Genomic DNA, 3,102 nt, shown 5'->3' on the forward strand with positions numbered 1-3,102 from the left:
AAAAAGCTTGACAACACATGGTTTTGAGCCTGGCACCGCCACTGTGGGACATGATGCAATATACTAGTTGAAATTCAATTGAAAAGGTTATACCCATATCTTGGAAATTGACAACTAATTTTGTTGACTTACCAAGTGTATATTTGTGGCCTTCCCTCTAAATTGAAAATGACCATGAACAGACTGCACCTACACCACTGGTCTCAAGATTTCAAACCCATGTTTGTGAATCTGTGATGATCAATCGTATTCAAAACAATTTATTTTTCTTCTTGAGAAAACTAATTAGGCAGTACTCCACCCGAATTTGCTTTAGAAGTTTTACTACTTTCCATAATACTAACCGAAACACCAATCAGGAGTAACATCTGAAATGAAAGCCAACCCCGGCATTGATGATGCTCTGCTCGAGTAGCAGTACATCTATGAGTGACCCTCCGAGCGTTCGCTGGTCTCCATTCTCCAACTCCACACCTCCATTGGCGCGCTCCACCTCGCCTCGACCTTCATCACATACGTGCGTGCAGCGTGCAACGGTGCAAGGGAGCGGGCAACAATGGCGCCCGTCTCCTTCCTCGAGCTCTCGCTCTCCTTGCTCTGCTTCCTCGTCTTCTACTACTTCCACGCCAGGTCCAAGCGCAAGAACCCGGTGATCCCGCTGGAGTGGCCGCTGGTGGGCATGCTCCCGGCGCTCCTCGCCAACCTCCCGCGCCTCCACGACTGGGTCACCTCGTTGGTCACCGCCAGCCCGCTCAACTTCCGCTTCGTCGGCCCGCCGCGCTCGGGCATGGAGCTCTTCCTCACCTCCGATCCGGCCAACGTACGCCACGTTTTCACCTCCAATTTCGCCAACTACCCCAAGGGCCCCGAGTTCGCCGAGATCATGGACATCCTCGGCGGCGGCATCTTCAACGCCGACGGCGACTCCTGGCGCCGCCAGCGCGCGAAGGCGCAGCTTCTCATGTCCAGTCCAAGGTTCCGGGCCTTTGTGACACGGTGCAGCCGCCGCAAGGTCGAGCGCGACCTGCTCCCGCTGCTCGCCCACGTCGCCGGCGGCGGCACCGGCGTGTGCGACCTGCAGGACGTGTTCCTCAGGCTGACGTTCGACACGACGACCACGCTGGTGTTCGGCGTCGACCCGGGCTGCCTGGCCATCGGGTTTCCGGAGGTGCCGTTCGCGCGCGCCATGGACGATGCCATGGACGTGCTCCTCGTCCGCAACGTGCTCCCTCCGTCCTGGTGGAAGCTGGTGCGGTGGCTCGGGGTCGGGCACGAGCGGAAGATGGCCGTCGCGTGGCGCGACATCGACCGGTTCATCGGCGACACGATCGCCAAGCGGCGGGAGGTGGTGAAGGCAAGAGGCGGCATCGAGGACTCGGCGGACCTGCTCTCCTCCTACATCGACGACGACGAAGATGCTAGCACGGTCGTCGACGCCTTCCTCCGCGACACGACCATGAACCTCATGCTCGCCGGCCGGGACACGACCGGCTCGGGCCTCTCCTGGTTCTTCTACCTCCTCACGAGGAACCCACGCGTGGTGTCCAAGATCCTCGCAGAGCTCGACACGGTCAACTCCACCACCACCCCGGACGGCATGGTGACCTACGACCCGGACGAGCTGGGGCGGCTGGTGTACCTGCACGCGGCGCTGTGCGAGTCGCTCCGGCTGTACCCGCCGGTGCCGATGGAGCACAAGGGCGTGGTGGCCGCGGAGGCGCTGCCGAGCGGGCACGAGGTGCGGCCGGGGGACAAGATCATGGTGTCGCTGTACGCGATGGGGAGGATGGAGGCGGTGTGGGGCAAGGACTGCCGGGAGTTCCGGCCGGAGCGGTGGATCGGGGAGGACGGCAAGCCGCGGTACGTGCCGTCGTACAAGTTCGTGTCCTTCAACTCCGGGCCGCGGACATGCCTCGGCAAGGACATGGCGTTCGTGCAGCTCAAGGCGGTGGCGGCCGCCGTGGTGAGGAACTTCGAGGTGGAGGCCGTGCCCGGACACGTCGTGGAGCCCAAGATCTCCATCATCCTCCACATGAAGAACGGCTTCAAGGCCAGGATCAAGAGGAGGAAGATGCTTTGATTAAATGGTGAATTCGGAGCAATAGTGTGCCTGGTGATCGTGAAAGAAAGATGCATGGAGTCAGCGAATTTGTAGACCGATCGCTGACAAGTGACGCCGCATGTAGCTAGAAGGAAAAATCTAGTGTCGAACTGTTGAATGTATCGTGTTGCCCACTTGGCCAGTAGCAAGTCGTAGTCACTGTTGTCGATCTCAAATCGATCTAGTGTCAACTAGTGGTACTCACTCGGTACTGAAATATGCAACGACCTGGGCTAGGCCCATCCATTGCGCAGCATGTGGCCAGTGGGCCGGCCCGTGAGGCCTGTAATGTACACTACATATAGCAGTGTTGCGTGTGCGTGTGGGGCATGAGGATTGTAATGACTGAATCTCTGTATCCCTAATCCCAGAGCCTTCCTCTGTTCTTCTTCTTCCCCACGCCAGCCGCCTTTGTCTCCAAGCTACCATATCCTGGCGTGACGCAAGGAGTTGCTGCGATTCCGCAGCAGCCCAAATTGATCCGCGTCCTCTAATCCCGAATTTCGCGTTCTCATCGCCAACAGTTCACTCGATGCGGCGATGGCCGAGATGAAGCGGGCACTGGATGGGGTGTACTCCGCGTGGATCAGCTTGAGTGGCTACCAGCGACGGGCACTTCGCAGCCGCCTCCGCCTCCACCGCAACGTTCATGCACACTTCACACTGAAGGACAGAGCAGTCTGCATGCGCCACCAGCGACAGATCAGCGGGCTATTCGTCACAATCGGCAACCACCACCCGGGGGTGAGCAATCTCAGTTCCAATCCCCTATAAGGCTTCGTTCGGTTACACCCAACCCCGCCGAGATTGGGCACCAATCCCCCCCGATCCGCGTGGATTCCAACCGACCGGGGTCCAATCCCGGTCTGCCACCTATGTGCCTTTGGTTAGCCCCTGCCGGGATGAAACCCTGCTCAAGACCCTCCCAAACCACGTGGAAATGACCGAGAAATAACCCTATCCTCCCACCCCGTGGAAAGCAACCCCCGCTTGATTACGCG

The 3,102-nt window shown here is 59.0% G+C and overlaps 1 protein-coding gene across 1 annotated transcript; it reads left to right on the forward strand.

Moving 5' to 3' along the window:
* Positions 1-361: 361 nt before the first annotated feature.
* On the forward strand, positions 362-2,496 carry LOC119304095 (alkane hydroxylase MAH1-like). The gene has a single exon (XM_037581258.1). It carries the CDS (start codon positions 557-559, stop codon positions 2,078-2,080), a length of 1,524 nt encoding a protein of 507 aa, XP_037437155.1. The 5' UTR covers positions 362-556; the 3' UTR covers positions 2,081-2,496.
* Positions 2,497-3,102: the final 606 nt, after the last annotated feature.

This window comes from Triticum dicoccoides, chromosome 5A (genome assembly GCF_002162155.2).
Source record: "Triticum dicoccoides isolate Atlit2015 ecotype Zavitan chromosome 5A, WEW_v2.0, whole genome shotgun sequence".
Taxonomy (NCBI): Eukaryota; Viridiplantae; Streptophyta; class Magnoliopsida; order Poales; family Poaceae; genus Triticum; species Triticum dicoccoides.